General features: G+C 30.8%; 11 protein-coding genes across 11 annotated transcripts; 6 read left to right on the top strand and 5 right to left on the bottom strand. All coding sequences in view use genetic code 12, as the record gives it.

Annotated features, from left to right (window-relative positions):
• Positions 1–65: 65 nt before the first annotated feature.
• Positions 66–1,103, bottom strand: IMP2 (endopeptidase catalytic subunit). The gene has a single exon (XM_064885088.1). It carries the CDS (start codon positions 1,000–1,002, stop codon positions 415–417), a length of 588 nt encoding a protein of 195 aa, XP_064736005.1. The 5' UTR covers positions 1,003–1,103; the 3' UTR covers positions 66–414.
• Positions 1,104–1,557, top strand: RJT21DRAFT_56961 (uncharacterized protein). Its single transcript, XM_064885089.1, has one exon. The coding sequence runs from the start codon at positions 1,204–1,206 to the stop codon at positions 1,516–1,518; it is 315 nt and encodes a 104-aa protein (XP_064736004.1). The 5' UTR covers positions 1,104–1,203; the 3' UTR covers positions 1,519–1,557.
• RJT21DRAFT_56962 (uncharacterized protein) lies at positions 1,558–2,411 on the bottom strand. The gene has a single exon (XM_064885090.1). It carries the CDS (start codon positions 2,284–2,286, stop codon positions 1,597–1,599), a length of 690 nt encoding a protein of 229 aa, XP_064736003.1. The 5' UTR covers positions 2,287–2,411; the 3' UTR covers positions 1,558–1,596.
• Positions 2,412–3,121, top strand: RJT21DRAFT_56963 (polyphosphatase). Its single transcript, XM_064885091.1, has one exon. The coding sequence runs from the start codon at positions 2,537–2,539 to the stop codon at positions 3,092–3,094; it is 558 nt and encodes a 185-aa protein (XP_064736002.1). The 5' UTR covers positions 2,412–2,536; the 3' UTR covers positions 3,095–3,121.
• Positions 3,122–3,147: 26 nt separating this feature from the next.
• On the bottom strand, positions 3,148–4,307 carry RJT21DRAFT_110353 (uncharacterized protein; the record flags this gene model as incomplete). Its single annotated transcript, XM_064879918.1, has 2 exons — positions 3,451–4,307; positions 3,148–3,402 (listed from the first exon to the last, which is right to left on the bottom strand). Exons 1-2 carry the CDS (start codon positions 4,171–4,173, stop codon positions 3,148–3,150), a joined length of 978 nt encoding a protein of 325 aa, XP_064736001.1. The 5' UTR covers positions 4,174–4,307.
• A 44-nt stretch (positions 4,308–4,351) lies between these two features.
• Positions 4,352–5,647, bottom strand: RJT21DRAFT_142161 (uncharacterized protein; the record flags this gene model as incomplete). The annotated part of the gene is made up of 1 exon (XM_064883416.1): positions 4,352–5,647. One exon carries the CDS (start codon positions 5,645–5,647, stop codon positions 4,352–4,354), a length of 1,296 nt encoding a protein of 431 aa, XP_064736000.1.
• Positions 5,648–5,839: 192 nt separating this feature from the next.
• On the top strand, positions 5,840–6,546 carry RJT21DRAFT_123279 (mitochondrial 37S ribosomal protein YMR31). Its single transcript, XM_064882664.1, has 2 exons — positions 5,840–5,955; positions 6,022–6,546. The coding sequence occupies exons 1-2, from the start codon at positions 5,886–5,888 to the stop codon at positions 6,243–6,245; spliced, it is 294 nt and encodes a 97-aa protein (XP_064735999.1). The 5' UTR covers positions 5,840–5,885; the 3' UTR covers positions 6,246–6,546.
• Positions 6,547–6,762: 216 nt separating this feature from the next.
• Positions 6,763–7,608, top strand: RJT21DRAFT_116385 (proteasome core particle subunit beta 7; the record flags this gene model as incomplete). Its single annotated transcript, XM_064880426.1, has 1 exon — positions 6,763–7,608. One exon carries the CDS (start codon positions 6,763–6,765, stop codon positions 7,606–7,608), a length of 846 nt encoding a protein of 281 aa, XP_064735998.1.
• Positions 7,609–9,323: 1,715 nt separating this feature from the next.
• PDE1 (3',5'-cyclic-nucleotide phosphodiesterase PDE1) lies at positions 9,324–11,082 on the top strand. Its single transcript, XM_064882663.1, has one exon. It carries the CDS (start codon positions 9,740–9,742, stop codon positions 10,934–10,936), a length of 1,197 nt encoding a protein of 398 aa, XP_064735997.1. The 5' UTR covers positions 9,324–9,739; the 3' UTR covers positions 10,937–11,082.
• On the bottom strand, positions 11,083–13,128 carry RET2 (coatomer subunit delta). The gene has a single exon (XM_064882662.1). It carries the CDS (start codon positions 12,905–12,907, stop codon positions 11,183–11,185), a length of 1,725 nt encoding a protein of 574 aa, XP_064735996.1. The 5' UTR covers positions 12,908–13,128; the 3' UTR covers positions 11,083–11,182.
• A 3,532-nt stretch (positions 13,129–16,660) lies between these two features.
• On the top strand, positions 16,661–17,500 carry RJT21DRAFT_123273 (mitochondrial 54S ribosomal protein mL58). The gene has a single exon (XM_064882661.1). The coding sequence runs from the start codon at positions 16,791–16,793 to the stop codon at positions 17,340–17,342; it is 552 nt and encodes a 183-aa protein (XP_064735995.1). The 5' UTR covers positions 16,661–16,790; the 3' UTR covers positions 17,343–17,500.
• Positions 17,501–17,526: the final 26 nt, after the last annotated feature.

Raw genomic sequence — 17,526 nt, 5'->3', positions numbered from 1 at the left:
CCCCTCATTATATCTATATTTTAATATATAAATAATAACATTAATTGTAATAATATTAACATTAATTGTAATAATATTAACAATAGCTGATAATGTTTTATTGAAATCATGAGATGAGTTCCAATAAATTGATAGAGCAGGGACACGTTTGATTACTATAAATGGGATATTTTTCAGATTATAGGCGTTGCGTAAAAATAAAATTATATATTTTATACTTTCACATTTTGTTCGGAAAAGTGGATTCGATTAGCTTGGCACGAGAGTCTATGGAAAAGAGATAACACCACTAAGCACGAGCATATTGGATAATCAATTATTGTATATTTACATATCCATCATTTCGTAAATTAATTTATATACATTTTTAACATCAAACATCATTATGAAATTCAGAAATGGTTAGCCATCTAACTAAAACTCATCTATTCTCTTGACTTGAATACTTGTAGCATCATTCATTTCATTATTCACTACAGAGTTTGTAGAGCCTAGTCCGCCGGAACTAGTATTAGTGCTTGAACTTGACCCATCATATCCAAATCTACTTAAAGGCCATATCACAAAGACCACCTTCCCCACAACCAAACCCTGACTGACAGGTCCGAAGTTATTTGAATCAATTGAATGGAAACTATTGTCCCCTTCGACCCATACATGATTTCTCGGTACAGTAACCTGTTGTTTAGGATATGGTGGTGATTTGGTTCGTACTACTTCACCTTGGGTTGCAATTATTCTCTTTGTGAGGATTTTCTCTGGATTACTAGGTGATCGAAACATTACTATATCACCTCGATGAAGTGAATTTGCCAGCTTTAAGTTATATTTCTGTACTAATACAATATCTTTACTCGTTGTTGAAGTCCCTGGATTAAATGTTGGAGTCATCGAAGAGCCGGATATTTGATACGGTTGATATACATGGTTGGTGAATGAATAAAGAACTGGGAACCACGTTAGCGTAATTAGCGTTGTTTTCAAGCCATTGGGTATAGCCATCCTTTCTATCTTTCTATATAGTTGTCCTTGTTAGCAATTATGGTTCCGTTAGTCCTGGTGGGGGGTTGATATTGGCTATTTCCTTTGCGTCTTCCTTTTTTTTCTGGATGCGAGTCATAGACAAAATTTTTCAGTTATCAAGAAGTTGCATTTATTGTTTGCTCTCGACATTATAAGATAAATAACTATTCAAATACTACTATGTCTGCTCAAAGTGGGATACTAGACCAGATATTGTTGGAGGATATTGCCAGACATTGTCCTCATCAATTCTTAGCTTTTCATAATTGTATGTCAAAGCCAGATCCAGACCCGGAGTTTTGTGATACTCAACAACGTCAACTTGCTTCATGTATTAAAACTGTTGTTCCTTCATTTCAAAGAATACAAACTCAATGTGTTGCTAAGTTGAATGCTTATGAATCATGTCTCAAATCAAATAATAGTAAGGCTGAAAAATGTTCGCCTGAATTACAATCATTAAGAGACTGCGCTCTTGGAAGTTTAAATAAATGATGAATGTTATGATTTTATTATGATATGATAATATGACGGATATACATAGACTACTTATAGAAAGTTTGATTTTACGTACTACTTGGATCTTTTATATTTGTCCAGTAAATTAATAAGATTAACATGGGACAAGAAATTAGATGTAAGCTTTCTCAATTCTTCACTTGTACTATAATGCGATTCTTCTATTTCATGTTCATGATATAATAATTCATGTTCAATATCTTCTTTATGTTTGATAAGGACATCTGGATCGTCTTTAGCATGATATTTCTGCCAATGATGTTGTTCATATTCTAATTCAAAATCAAAATGATGGCCCTGTCCATAACCAAAGTCAGGTAATTCACCTCCATTATTAGTGAATTGTTTCCACTCAGCTAAACTAATCTTCCCATCATGATCTTTATCTATAGCATTTAAAATTGAAGTGATGACAAATGTTTTGGCATCTTCATTAATAATCTCTTCATCATGATCTTGATGTTTACCCATTCCCGAACCATCTCCTACTATATTGGTCCTTAAAAGTCCATATAAATTTAAAATATCCTCTTCATACCAGAATCCACGATTCGAAACATCATGTAATCTAAAGAATAAATCGGCGTCATAACTTTCAATACCATGTTCTTCGATCATATGCCAATTTTGCCAACTCAATGTCGCAGGTTTCTGTTTGATTTGGGCTCCTGATCCATGATCTCCGTGAGCCAATGCAATGGCTAATATACTCAGAAAATTCAATAGTATTTTACCCAATTTCATATCTATGTATAGATTGACAAGCTACTATGTCTCTATGCATTCCATCGGAAGCATATCAACTTTTTAACTCTCCTTTCGGTGTTGATTAAATTTTCCTGCATATAGGTAGAAATTTCTAAACGTGGAGTACTAAGAAAAATTCACTTTTTAGTCATAGGCTATAGTCTTAGCAAGTTGCCACTTTATAAGCTATCAAGCGATCGATATCCTGATTAGGCATTCAATTGAGTACTTCATACAGCAACTTGTAATGACCAATGTTAATCTACCTGTGAGACCGACCGAATCTCGTGTAGGAAGGTCTAACCAACGATATAATTCGGAAACTGGAGCTCGAATGGTTGCTGGTTGTATCTGTCTTAATGAGACAAAGGATAAAGTTATTATGATATCTTCATCTTCAAAGACTGATAAGTGGGTATTACCCAAAGGAGGAATTGAATTAGATGAAACTGACGATTTTGTAGTTACAGCCGTTAGAGAAACTTGGGAAGAATCAGGTGTTGAAGGCAGAATTACTGAAAAATTACCGGTAGTATATGATGCAAGAGGTAAATCGGCACCAGTATTAAAGGGAGAATTTGATCCTAAAGTTCAAATACCAAAGACAGAATATCATTTCTATGAATTAATAGTGGATGAATTAAGTCAAACATGGCCAGAAAGTAATTCACGACAACGAAGATGGTGTACTTATTCTGAAGCAAAGCACGAACTACTTAAAGCAAAGCGATCGGAATTGGTCAATGTTTTAAATAGTTCAAGCATTATTAAAGACGCACCTAATGACAATATTGACGAATATTAAAAAGCATGTTATAATTACATATATATAATATACGATAAATTTATCTTCCTTGTCTATTTAAATAAATCGCCCATTAAACTCGATAATAAGTTGCCTTGATTGTTTGCAGAGCCTAAGCTAACATTGAAGTATACCTTTCCAAGGTATTCAATCGATGGCAAGATTTCATAAGCCTTCAATAAAGGTTTATATTGATCATATAGCTTTAAGAATTTATTGGTCGAATTTTCCTTTTCTAAGGTTAGAATCAACAATTGTAAGAATGTCAATAATGGGAACTTCTCATAATAATATATGCGAGAACTTTCCTCAGTAGCATTATTATTAGTGTCATTGCCATTATTTCCATTGATGACTTCATAAGATGTATGCTTTGTAATTAATTTAGTTATGAAAATATCACGAGCGTCTTTAATAAATTTCAAATTCTTTAAATATCCATAATTTATAATAGCACGACTTAGGAATAATCCCGGATCAACATCTGACTCACTTGAAGCTTCGTACCATTTATATAAGTAATTCACATACAAAGGTACCGAATTGTAAGTACCCAATATTAAATGTAATTCAGCAATTGTGAATAATTTATATCTGTCATCTTCGCTTTTTATTTCCTTACTGATTTCTAATTGATCATCTTCAACTTCATCTTGTACAGCTTTCAAGAATTTGACACCAAATACGTGATGTAACTCATTATCTCCGAACTTATCAATATCATTTCTAGACCATTGAATAATTTGTTTAGCTAAATCTGGTAAACTAGTTTCATTAGATGGTAAAGAGTTAATCAATTCAATTAACTTCAATTTATAATCTCCTTCAGAGGGACTTATATTAAACTGTTCATAAACTGTTATCAAATAAGTTATCAAATCACTACTTGATGCATATTGTTTATTCTTAATTAAGATTAAAGAACCTTCATACAATAAATCTATGGCTTCTTTGAATTGGTTTGATTTAACATATCTGTTAACAATTGTTCTTAAAGTTTGATGTGCCTCATAATACGATCCAGTATCAATCTTGGCTTTGAATCTTTGGATAGTCCTTGCTAATTTAACGTCTGACATGATTACTTGATTATTGAAGGAATAGTTAAGAAATCAAATAGGCTTCATTATTTAACTGGTGTTCATATGTCCATCAAACATTTTTTCAGGGCAGTTCGTGGGGCTCACAAAATTTCATTAGCGGGAAAAAGCTGCAAAATTTCTTTATTTATAGTATAGTATTAATAAATATATATGCCTAATTATTCTTGCTAAGGATCTTCTTTTTATAAGATTCGATTCCTCCAGATACCTTTGTCGCAGTGACCTTCCTTTTAGAATTAGTAGAAGTAGCAGGTTTTATTTTAATTACCATCATGGAGCCTGTGAATGAACTTTCATTCAAAATTGTTATTTCACAATTCAGATGAAATTTAAATAGATTTATTGTTAGTTTGAGGTATGAAGCATCGTCTACAATAAGGAGTTTAAATTTAGGGAAGGAAAAATCAAGGGAAGAAGATATTGAAGATGAAGGGCATGAAGTGGGGAATACTAAGAACAAATCAACCTCAATAAACTCCAAGCATTCTAAAGTTTGACGATTTGCATTGACAATATAATATATTAATTCCCCTAATGAAAATAATCCTGATTTAAACAATTTATCATTATATTTTTCAAAACTTTGAACTGCAGGAGATCTGAAGTAATCTTCAAATAGATTCTCTGATTGTTCGAATCTCCCAAAAATTAAGAACGATGTATGAATGGTAGATGATTTTATGGGAACACTAGCAGATTTAATTGATATTGATTTCAAGTGGGTAAATCCAGTAGTTGTATCATTGTCATTTTTGGTGTCTTTAAGTTTTTTGATTAATCCTCTAACGTAGCTAGCTCTATTGAAATTATACCACTTGTAGCCTTTAACGACAACATTCAAGTGTTGAATACAAGAAGAAGAACAAGTCTGAAAATAATTCAATAACCTTAATCCATAAGCGTCTGATAAAACCAAACTAATTGAATTTAAATATTTGAATAGCTTTAATGATCTCAATATTAACTTGTCATAAGAGCTCAAACCACATCTCAGCAGTGTATACAATGTCATTCTATTACTTCTCTTAATAAAATCATGAATTTCGATGTCTCTTATTTTTGAACACTCATTGGAGTATTTGTTTACTAATATCAGTAAATCACTTTCACCTTTTACTGCCACTACTCCATGAATAGTTTGATCACCGGTTATAAGTAATGGATTATTGAACTTGTAAACAAGATAATGAAATGGATAATACAATATTTTGGTAGTATACAACAAAGATAAAACATCATGACAGGAACCACTTTCTAAGTGTAAAAAGAAAATAATATTCTCTATAATTTCTTTTGGTAAATCAAGTAGATTTATTGAGCGGGTGCAAATATCATTGCAGCCATTTTTGATATCTGTTAACTCCAATTCTGGGTCAGAAGCAACGGTATCAATATTCTCAGTTATATTTTCTATAGAACCACTGATATTTTTTAGATTATTATAGAGCATTTCCAGTTAAAGCTATCATTATAAGATAATAATATATACACCTTCAGTATTTGTGGTCGTTAAATCCAATATCTCAATTGGTAGTGACAATGTCTATATGCAGGTATTGACTAAATTCTCCGGGACCAACCGTCTTGAAGGGAAAAAAACCGAAATGTTAAATTAGTGATGAAATGCTAACATATAAGAATAACATTTACATAAACGTTCATATTATATCAATATATAAATAATAGAAATGAGATCATCAGCAAGACTATTGAAACATGTTCCATTGATTAAATTTGTGGGAGGTCCTCACACTGCCAGTAAGTATAATAACAATGGACAATTATTATTGGAGAAACAACGAATAACTAACCCATTTTTTTTAGAACACATTTCACACGAAGTGAAACCACATCCATATGCTCCTAATGGAATATTACCTAGTTCCATTACTGCAGCCATTTCGAATTATTTCAATTCAAATCCAATAGAGCCAAAAGAAGGACAATTCTTCTCAAGATCGGAATTATCACCAAGATTCAGATACAAAGCTCCTAAGGATCTTGAAATTGATGATATCCTTAGTGGAGGTGCTGATATACTTTATTGAGAATTTCACGTCATTTATCCAAAGTCATATACATATATATTTCATTTGATATCTTCAATGGAATCTTAGAGTTCTTCACACATCCATTAAAAAATCTTTACGTACTTACATAAAATTTATGAATACAAATCGATACAATTCTGCTTATTTTATATACATGATTAGAATCTAAAATCTATTCAATCCCCAGAAAAGGTGAATTGGAAGAAGTTGTTCCTTGTAGTTGTAGTTGTAGTCATAAAATTATAGATAGTTAAGAATAATTTCCTGCACACAATACACTGTAGAATTTAATACAACGAAAAAATTGGCAAATGTATGTTGCCACTCAGAGTCGATACTCCGTTTGTTCAACTTACAATCAAGTTTAACATCGTACGGAAATACTCAATTGTGTTATCTATTAATTGAATTATCGTCTCACGGATAGAACTGTAGCCTATTTTAATAATTTTACTTGTTTATTAGTCCATTTTAAACTTATCGATCATATAATAGCCACTGACTTTAATATAAAATGAATCACGATCCTTTCCATTGGGGTAGACCAAATCAAGAAACTTATGGTACCTACAATTATAATATTGCACAAGCATCAAATCAACAACATGAGAGTCAATTGGATGATTTCCCAAAAATGCATACTCAACAACCAATTATAACTGGTACATCTGTAGTATCATTAAAATTCAAAGATGGGATTATAATTGCTGCTGATAATTTAGGATCATATGGTTCATTATTAAGATTTAATAATTTAGAAAGATTAATTAAGGTTGGTGATGAAACTGTTGTTGGTATTTCTGGTGATATATCTGATTTACAACAACTTGAAAGAATTTTAGCTCAATTAGAAATTGAAGAAGAAATTTATGATAGTGATGGTGGACATAAATTAAGAGCTCCACATGTTCATGAATATTTATCCAAGATTTTATATAATAGAAGATCTAAAATGGATCCCTTATGGAATGCCGTTATTGTAGGTGGATTTAATGAAGATGGTACACCATTTTTAAAATATGTGGATTTATTAGGTGTAACTTATGGTTCATCAACGTTAGCTACTGGTTTTGGTAGTCATTTAGCTGTACCATTATTAAGACAATTGATTCCAAATGATATTGATTATACTAAAGTGGAAGAAGAAGATGCAAGAAAAGTATTGGAAAATTGTATGAGAGTTTTATTTTATCGTGATGCAAGAGCTGCCGATAAGTATTCTTTGGTAACAATTAAATCCCAAACAAGTGAATCTGGTTCCAAGCAAATAACATTTAATCATGAAAAGGAATTGAAGGTTGAAAACCAAAGTTGGAAGTTTGCTAAGGATATAAGTGGATACGGTAGTAAGCAATTATAGGTAGAACTATAGCTTAATAGAAAATTATTTTCTTTATGAAACTAATTGTAGACAATCCAACCATCAAAGAAAAGTGGCTGTGATTTCTATGCGTTCAAAACCAAACTGTAAATCTCGTTTCAATTACGACATCTATCTATATGTATTTCAGTTGAATCCAATTATATGCCGTACATGGCAATATAGCGGTGTTCCTCGGAAAGTTTATATGAACTTGTTAGAGTCAACTTTTAAATGATAACCGAATATAAGTAAAGTAAAGTAAATTGTATTGCTAATAAAAGTCAATTTTAGCCTAAGCATAGCCGGAATTAGTCTGAAAAAATTTCCAACGTAGAGAATAGAATTATTTAAGCCATTACTGGAATTAGTTAATTTATTACCGATAAGGAAGGAAGAGGTTATTTTTGTTCTATTACATATACGGAGACGCAACAAAGAAACGGAAATTTGTACTTTGACCCACCATGAGGTGAGAAATAAAATAGTGATTTGCGGGTACATTACAAAGTAATTAGATTATATCGGCCCATATATATAGTATTTCTACTAACCATAAATACCCGGAACATGTAAACTAAATGCCGTTACTATAACGTGTCGAACGAGTTTTCTTTGCAGAAATTGTGGGAAATAATGCAAAGCATCAGGGAATTAAGATTAAAAAAAGGGGGGGAGGTATAGAACGATTCGATGCAATAATAAAATAGAAATAGAAATAAAAAATCAAATTAATAATTAAATGGAATAAAATTTATTGGGCAAAGGAGGGGTAGGGCTTAAATTTGTGGAAGCCTGTGGGTGTGTAAATAATTTGTTCGATTGGTCTTCTTTTGTGGTTGACATACTTCCCGAATGTATCAACTGATGGTGAATTGATTCAAGGACCATTAACAATATTACTGTAGGATGTAGTAAATAATTCTTCACAGATCTGAATTGCTTCTATTAAAGATCACCTCACCAAAAAGTATACTTTTAAGATGAGAAGACCAGTTTCTAGAATACTTCCTAATTGGGCCTAAAGCTTACCCCAAGAAAAAAGACAGACGAAAAGCTAAAGTTTAAAGTAAGACAAGCATACATAGATCGGGTTTAAGATATGTATGATGTTAGGAGATCAATATGTACATCATGTACTTCGCCTGGGATTTATGGGCGTGTAAGTATACTCTTAACTATAGACATTCTACTTCGATTACTTCCAAAATGTTTCTAGAAGCTGATAAACTTAACCAGCAGAATTAATTTAATTATTTTTAATATTTTTTTTTATTCAATCCTAAATTTATTTTTTTGTGGTGTATTTTTCGAACACTGAACGGTAACTATTCCCGCCGATTATTACCTATAAATACTTGATGGAATCTTAAAGTTAGATGGAGTAAACATACAGATGGGCTGAAACCTCATTGATCTTTTATCTCTATCATTTTAATTTTAATTTCCATTTCCATTTCCATTTCCATTTCCATTTCCATTTTGTGAATGTTCATCAATATTGTTCTTTAGGGCAATTCATTGCATCTCATAGTAATTTAGCTGTATGGAATCTCCCTTATTGCATTGATTCTGTTTCATTAGTGCTTTGTTACTTGTCTTTTACTTGCCCTTCTTTGTTTGATAATTCTACTTGGTATTGTTTCAATTTCAAGATTTATTCTTGTTGTGGTGTTCTTTTCTTAACTTTACATTTGTTACTTTATTATTATTATTATTATTATTATTATTATTATTATAATTATAATAGGTACCTAATTTCGCTACCTTTTTAGATTACACTTCAAGCAATAAATTCTATTTTTACTGATTTCCCCCGCCTTATAAGTTAATACGCTAATTCAATTGTATTTCCGAATTAACATAATAAAGTTATACATTATATTTACATTTTGATTCCATTACCTCATCCCAATTAATCGTTTGTGATTCGTTTTTAAGTGTGTTGTCTCAGAAACTTGTTATCTCACCTTAAATATATAATCATTAGATTCCCTTATTATTTGCCGGTTTTAATCTAGCACAATTTATTATTCCACTCATTTCCAAAAAGTTTCCCATTTTAACCCCCAAACAGTCTTTTCAAGTCCTACAACTGTCATTACTAAATGATTAAACGATATATCTTATTATGAGTTTTGAAATTACATTTTTAGGATCCAGTGGTGGACCCATTGAAGGAACAAATTGTTCAATTCTACTTAAACCTGCAGGTATAACTTACGAAGAAATTGTTGATCAAAATCTTGTTGATGAATTGGTATGTATTGATGCAGGGTCTGGTCTACATCTGTTGGCAGAAATAATCAATCAAGAACAAATTCATCAAAAACCAGATTCAAAATTATTATCATTATATACTAATCCTTTATCACCAACTCAATATTTAGCTCCTACAGTACGATCTTCTACTCCATTCAAATCTTTACCAGGTACTTGTTTTAGAGCAGCTCAAAACATTTGCAAAAACCTTCAAAATTATCTTATAACACATCCTCATTTAGATCATATTAATGCACTTGTTATTAACTCATCATCATTTTCAAAATCAAATCCTAAGCAAGTCTGGGGATCTGATTATACCATTGATGCTTTACAAACTCATGTTTTTAATGGCGTTATATGGCCCAAATTAAATCAATTCAATCTTGTCAATTTTCAAAGACAAGAATTTTGGAATATCTTTACTATAAATAATGATAACTACCTTGTTACTATGGTTGATTTAAGTCATGGTAAGACTGGTGAGGAACTGGTTTGTAATTCCAAACTCAATCATATTAATAATAATAATAACAATAATAATATTAATAATAATGTTAATCATAATAGTTTCAATAGTCAAAATAATACTCCAAAGCATGAGTGTTATTTATCACTGGGATTCTTTATAACATCTACACGTATCAATAAATCAGTACTTATATTTGGAGATTTTGAAAGTGATCTAATGTCTAGTTTGTCTAAGAATTTAAGGGCATGGAAATTTGCAGCTCCATTAATAATATCAAAACAATTAGTGGCAATGGTTCTTGAATGTTCCAATCAAAATGATCTTAATGAAGATGAACTTTATGGACATCTCATACCAGATCATCTCATTCATGAATTACAAGTTTTAGAAAGTACTGTTTCACTACTTCGTACTGATAATGAGTTACATCCTCTTAAAGGTTTTAATATAATAATAAATCATATTAAAGAACCTCCAGATACAGATAAGGATCCAAGACAATCTATACTTCGAGAATTAAATCGATTGAATTCAGAAGTCGGTTTAGGAATAAATTTCTCCATTGGACTTAGTGGGATGTCATTAATTATTTAATTTAAAAATTTATTTAATATAAGTAACCCTGGATGGTTATAATTAGATAAATAAATAAATTAAAAATTAATAAATAAATAGGTATGTATGTAATTAGGTAGATAGGTAGATTGGGTCAATAGATAGTACTTGTATATATATAAGATCATTTATATGGATGTATATGTATTTTTATAAAAGTTGAATTATATGTTTATATGTTTAGAATAAACATAATTAGAAAGTAAATAAACATAAGAATGGAATTTAATTGACTACATAACTTTCAGATTGTAAATTATAGTGTAAGTCAAATGGTAAAGATTCTTCATCAGAACTTACAGATACTACATCAACAACTTGAATCTTACCTAATGATATATCACTTTCATTACTTTCAGTTTGATTAATTTCAAATTGTAATTGAATTGGGAATAAAGAATCTTCTTCATCAATTGGAATAGAAAATTCAAAAGATCCTTGAGGTTCATCAATTGTAATTTTTTCAATATTAAATATAACTCCTAATTCACTTACTTCATATGATACTAATTCATTAGATTCATTATTTAAATTAACTTCATGAGTTGCAACAGGTACTAATATCTTAATATCTTCAAAAATATTCTCAGAACTTGAAGGATGTGCTGCAACAAAATCAGAAGTTAGTTCATATTCTAACGTTACTTGAGCATAACCTTCATCATTAAGATTAACCCAACTTGTAATAATTATAGGTACAAATTCATTATCATCTTGTTTACCAGTGGCTCTCCATTTTAATAATCCAATAGCTTGATCATTAGATGGGAATGATTTAGCTTTATCTTTTAATCCAATTATATTATCACTAACAAATAATTTACGATCAACATTTGGATGTGGTTTATATTGAATTTTACTTGATTTATCATTAGCAGCAGATTTAACTAAAATCTTAGCATGAGCTAAATCAGCATTATTAATTCTTAATTGTAAATCACCCTTTACATCAGATGATATCACTGAACCTTCTCTACTCAATTCAGCTGTGATCTTTTCTTGAATAGTAATTAATATACCATTGTTAGGAACTTTAGGATTACTTGGAATAGGTGAAGCACTTTGAGAAAATGTTGGAGTATTTTGATAAGATGGAGTGATTGCATCACCACCATAACTTTGTGGAGTTGCTGCATCAGAAGTAGGTTTTGTATGATGGAATACTGGTTGATGTTGAGCTAATAAAGGTTGTTGAGATTCAATAATTGGTTTAGTGGATTTCTTACCTAATTGTAAACCACCTCTACCAGCAATTGGTTTACTTAAGGAATGACGAGCAGCATTACTACTATTTTTATTACCATCATTAACTTCTATAACTGGTGGTGGTTGATATGTTGGTTGATAAGATTGACTTTGATAAGAATCACTTCCATTACCTCCATATACATTATTAAATGTTGAAGATTGTTGCAGTTCCAAATTCCTTCTAGCCAATTCTTTTCTTTGTATTTCCTTAGCCTTTCTCTTTCTTTCTTCGGCTGCTTCCAATTCTTTATTTCTTTCAATAATTTCTTGAATTTTCTCTTCATGAGAATCCATCTCTAAGAAGGTTTGAACTTGACTTAAGGTCAAATTTTCCTTATAACCTAAACTAATAATTTCATCAAATGAACTTATAATTTCAAATGAATTATCAAATATTTCTCTTTCATCAATTGTTCTTAATAAATTACTAACACAACTTGCAAAAAGATGTAAAGTATCAATATCTTGTAATATATTAGAAGTTTTATTAGTGATTAATACAATATAAAATTCTTCCAATGGTTGATAAACATATCTAATTGATTCATCTTCAACAGAAGTATGTTGACTAGCAGAATTTGATATTAAACTTGGTAAATTGGCTAATAATGCAGTAATTCTATCATTAGTTAATTCTTTAAATTGTCTAGCCAATAAGGGCTTACCTCCACGAGTACATATAGCTGCTGATAAAACGGCCATAACTATAATATAATCAATTAACTTATAATCAATTCAAAATCCAGTCACAATTCCCAATCCGTACAAATGTCCGATTAGCTGATATATTTTGTTGGTTATATGCTATACACTATTATATGGGTCCTAACTAGCTATCGCCTCGAATCAATTTTCAACATCCAAGCCAATTGTTTTTTTCTATCCACTCAAAAAGTTTTCGTGTCAACAAATTTCATAGTGCGGGTCGTGTGTTGCGGCAAATAATTATAGGCAAAAGTTTTTGATTTTGCAGTCTAATCATGTTTGATTAACTGTTTGATTGTTTTGATATTTCTGTTTAAAAATTTTATGGCTAAATAATTAAGAATGAAGTTGTAGTATTAGTTTTATATTGAACTTCTATTGTGAAAGGAAAAAAAAAATTCAAATTTTTGGGAGAATATCTTAAGGTGCTACAAATGTCAAATGCGATAAGGTAGTTAGTTACAAGTACGTACTAATGCCACAAAATGTTCTACCGTTTTGAACATGGAAAAAGCATTAGACGTAATAGAATATAGCTGAGAAAATGGTGCATTGTTCACAAGAGTCAGCTCTGTTGATCTGCACATACGTAATATTCTGTCAAAGAAAGTGATGTATAACAGATATTATCTAACAAAAATTCTGAAGATGTTTCAAATTCTCTAACAACGCGCTTCAATCTTAAAATAATCATATGCTATGATTCTCAGATTGGATCAAAGAAGTAATACTAAAACACAAGAAGTACGCTGTCTGATTTTAAGAGTAGAAAGTTCGAATTGGAAATTCTTCGTTGTGACACACTAGAATAAGTTGAGAATGTAAGTATGGGGGTTGATTCCGAAGAGGATATTCCGAGTCAGGCACCTAGTACCGTTTGGTAAATGATTTGTTCTCTATCATATTGTTATTCTGTAGTCTTTTCGTGTAGGATTATTTGAGCAATAGACTCTGTCTGACACGGTCTTGTTAATTGTATAGGAATTATTGAGGTATTTATATTGTTGTTGATCACTATTACATTGAGCCAATTAAACTTGATCTATGTTAATTGTATCACTTAGCATTCAATTGTTGCTTTGTTAGATAATAAAACCATTTGATATATGCAGTTAATTCATTCAAAGAATCGGGCCGTTATAAGAAGTTCGTCAATTTTGTGATTATGAAGCTTTCGACACAAATACGTTCAAATAGTAAAAGAAAGTTCTTGGCTCAATACTTTTTTTTTTCTTGTTTAACCAGATTGAATAAGTCACCAGAGAGCATCAAACCAGATTGATCTCTCACTTACGAAATCGTTTATCCCTACATTAGATTTCTCTAACCGCAAATCTATTTCGTTCCCTTGATTGACGCGTCCTCGATTGGTTAAATGGGATTAATGATTATTGTAGAGACTAACTACCAACAATATAAATAAATGCAGTTCAGCTATGCATATTGTACATATGAAGGTATACAAGTGCAACATGAACAGCATAGTTACATATATATGCTTATTTATGCTTCTGACCGTGAAAGCCGACCAGTACTATGTTTTCTTTTTCAAATATTATACTCGGCTCCACCCCCAATTCAAAAACTTTTTTTGCGGGCAAGTGGCTGTTACGTCATTTGGAATGCCCCTTGCATTGTTTAGAGGAAAATATTTAAACAATCTCAAAACCTATACTTTAAATAGCTAAACACAGCGACTTTTAAGTTGAACACAAAATAACTCTTTTGTTTGACCTGGAATGAGATTGATAATTTAATTTTGAAACAAGAAAATACAATGAGCAAACCCTTGTGAAACAATAAAACTTTGTTCGCTATTAATGGCTACACGAAAAAAAACTTTTGACTTATTATTGCATTGTCACATTTTCAGTTGTTTATTATTATGAAGTATTTTGTCATTAAGATGTTTATTTACTTTATAATTCATTCTTCTACATGTTTGGTACCTTGCATTAAATTTAGTCGAGCGAAAATATATAAGTATATAATTCCCCTGTAATTTTCTCCACTGTAATACTTTATTCTTATTTAACAACTATCTTTTGCATATTCACTCTTTAATTACATCGTTATAAAAGTCTAACTTCAGTTTATCAAACATAGAATACCAATTTATTTCTCATAGCACGATTCAAAAATAATGTCATCAGCTTCTTTACTAGTGGATACCAAAGCCAATGCTGAATACACTCAAGCTTCGTTCTCTGGAAGCTCTTTATCAGGTCTTGAAGTTGTAACAGAATTAAAGTACCAACAACAACAGCAAGCCATAACAAATTCAGATTTATCCATAGAAGTACAAACAAGTGGGGTTACAGCTACAGGATCATTTTCTGATAATTCATTTATTCATACCCTAACCTTAATAACACCAACCTATTCATCAATACAAAGTATTCAAACATCAAGTTCAAATTCTGCGGGTAGTCTTAGCTCAAGTTCTAGCCCGGATTACAAAAAATTAAAATTTATTTCAGTATACATGGCCCTTGCATTTGGAGCTTCTTTGTTGGTTTTATGATTAATGATCTATATATTTTCTGGGATTTGGCGTCTAAGAGTTTGTTGTTGTAAGGTCTTGGTTTCATATTATTGGTTTTATTTGCCTACATTTTAATTTTAATTACTTATTTATTTCTTTTCTATCGTCATTTTATTTATTTATACATTACAGCATCCTCTCTATAAATTCACATCCTAGCGTTTTCATAAAATTATCAACAGTAGACTAAGAATGTAAACTAAAGCCTCAATTAGAAAATAATTCAGGGGGTAAGGGACGGAACGAGCAAAAAATAAATAAACGAAAAATTTTCCGTTACCCTAATTCAGAAGTTTTGATACTGATTTTGGAATTTACTCCACCTAATACTTTTAATGATGTGGTATGTTTAACATCAAAAAATCGGTTAATACTACTAACTTCTCAACTTCGTTTACATATCTCTCTATTAAATACGTTTTGCCATGTTATGAGCTATTTCACACAATTAGGTATCTCCTATACTCTTATAACTTATTACTTCGAATAAAAAATCTGCTTTCCTTAAAAATGAAGGAATAAGTTTCAAATAGGAGAATATTCCAAAGAGTGAGAGATTGAGTTAAATTTTTTAGATAAGCTTCAATTTTGCAATTGCAATTTTAGAGTACATAGTAATTACATTTTAGTGATTATTATTAGTGCAATCAAAAATTTTGAAGTTTCTAAAATTCTGTTGCAAATTTTTACATAAAATAAATTCCAACTTTTATACTCAGTATGATATTCTTCCGTATGTCCTTGACCATTTATAAATGAATTTTGATGAAAACGTTTGATGTGTAATACATGCTTTAATTTCCTGTGTAGATTGTTTTATCAGAGGAATCCTTAGAAAACCAAAATTCTCCACTGAAAAGTCGAACCTAGAACAAGTTTGTATCTCCTTCTCTAAATCTTTGGATTATGATAATTGTTTTATCGTTTAGATTTGTTAAACTACAGTTAGGTGAAGAACCATTGCCTAATGATCTTAATTAAAAAAAAATGTTAAATCTCTTTGTAAAGCGTGTCATCTTTATGCAAGGACAATGCTAATCTTCTCTGTATTGTTAAATTTGACAAATGTACTATCCCGAAAGATAGTACGAACATTTAATTCCGCGAAAAGCATTTAGCCCACCAATATCACATGATAAAACTCACGAGAATGGGCCTAAACTGTAAAATGTGAGTTTAACATGTAAAATTGTTGTCTTGTTCGTGTGCGCAAAAAAATTTCAACAGTGAAAATTCTTTCTGAAGAAGGATTGCAACGAACCATACCTAAGTTATAATAAAGGGTGGCCCACTTGTACATATATAGGGAGATCATATTAAAGCCAACGTTACAATATGTTAAGAAATTCAATACGTCGCTCGTCGACTCAATCTACCATCCCATTCCAACCCGTGCCCTTAAATAGATTTAACCAAGACAGATCAGCATTCAACTTCAAACCTCCAAGAGATAAAGTTAAGAATATACAAGGTTTAATACATAACCCACCAGCTGCCATTGTCAAACCATCAATAAAGACCCCATTTGCATTTCTTCCTGCCAATGATCCAAGAAGATCTTTATCCAGGGTTGAAGTTTTCACCAAAGAAGAATTGAAAAATTATCCTATCATAACCAATTATAGAACATCCGAAGAAAGAGATTACAACACGACACCAGAAACAGTTGCTGAAATAAAAAGATTAAGAGAAGAAGACCCATCTAAATGGACAATTTCTAAGTTGAGTATTAAATTTAATTTGTCTCCACACAGAGTAAATGTATTCGCAGGAACATTACCAGATCACTTAAAGAAGGATGAAAATGAAGGATTGACTCCATTACAAGTTAAGAGAAAGGAAGAAAAGAAAAAGAGAGTTCAATTATGGTTAAGAAATGAATTCTAATCGACGGGAAATGACTGATTAACTGATAATTGACTAATTATCTTTTTTCAATAATGATAGTCTACATAAAATCATTGTGACTTTGTATATAAAAACCATTTGTAAATAGTCTTGACGACATGGTTATAGTCTCTACATACACATATTTGCATATCTTATTCTCTGTCTAGCACAATTGTAATTG

Source organism: Scheffersomyces amazonensis (assembly GCF_036850825.1).
Source record: "Scheffersomyces amazonensis strain UFMG-HMD-26.3 chromosome Unknown RJT21scaffold_8, whole genome shotgun sequence".
Taxonomy (NCBI): domain Eukaryota; kingdom Fungi; phylum Ascomycota; class Pichiomycetes; order Serinales; family Debaryomycetaceae; genus Scheffersomyces; species Scheffersomyces amazonensis.
This window is presented reverse-complemented; position numbering and strand designations above follow the sequence as displayed.